Source organism: Penaeus monodon, chromosome 33, assembly GCF_015228065.2.
Source record: "Penaeus monodon isolate SGIC_2016 chromosome 33, NSTDA_Pmon_1, whole genome shotgun sequence".
Lineage (NCBI taxonomy): Eukaryota > Metazoa > Arthropoda > Malacostraca > Decapoda > Penaeidae > Penaeus > Penaeus monodon.
The window spans coordinates 15,458,300-15,458,726 of NC_051418.1; the positions used below are offsets into that span (position 1 = coordinate 15,458,300).

Sequence of the window (427 nt, forward strand, 5' to 3'; positions counted from 1 at the left end):
TCCATAAAAACTACTCACCTGCTGGAGAAGAGGGTCAAGACGCTTTCTCCACCAACTGCTTAATGCTGCAAGCAAAACCCCATGCATCATCATTTCTTCATCACCAAGACGCAAACACACCTCCGGAGGCACTCCTTTGTATGAAGCTAAGTCTTGTAATGACCTCATAAGATTGGATACTAATTCATTCCAGCAAAATGCTAACGAATTAGTTACTGGTTTCTGTTGGCTCTCACTTAATTTTTCCGCATCAATTTCCATTGTGTTATTTTTTCTGAAAAAGGAAAAGTTATGCATTACTTCTTTATGCATTATAATGCTTGCAGTTATGGCTATATAAAAATGAATTGCTGGCCAAATTACCTATACCTTTCAAGGTAGGTAGAGTAAGTGTTTTATAAAGCAACTTCAGAAACAAGGGTTACAT

General features: G+C 37.5%; 1 protein-coding gene across 1 annotated transcript in view; it reads right to left on the reverse strand.

The window, feature by feature from the left end:
- LOC119594271 (zinc finger and BTB domain-containing protein 17-like) overlaps positions 1-427 on the reverse strand; it is a 12,631-nt gene that overhangs the window by 7,151 nt on the left and 5,053 nt on the right. Inside the window, exon 3 of the mRNA XM_037943335.1 lies at positions 19-274. Within this exon, the coding sequence (XP_037799263.1) occupies positions 19-274 (256 nt within the window). The remainder of the gene's footprint in view (positions 1-18; positions 275-427) is intronic.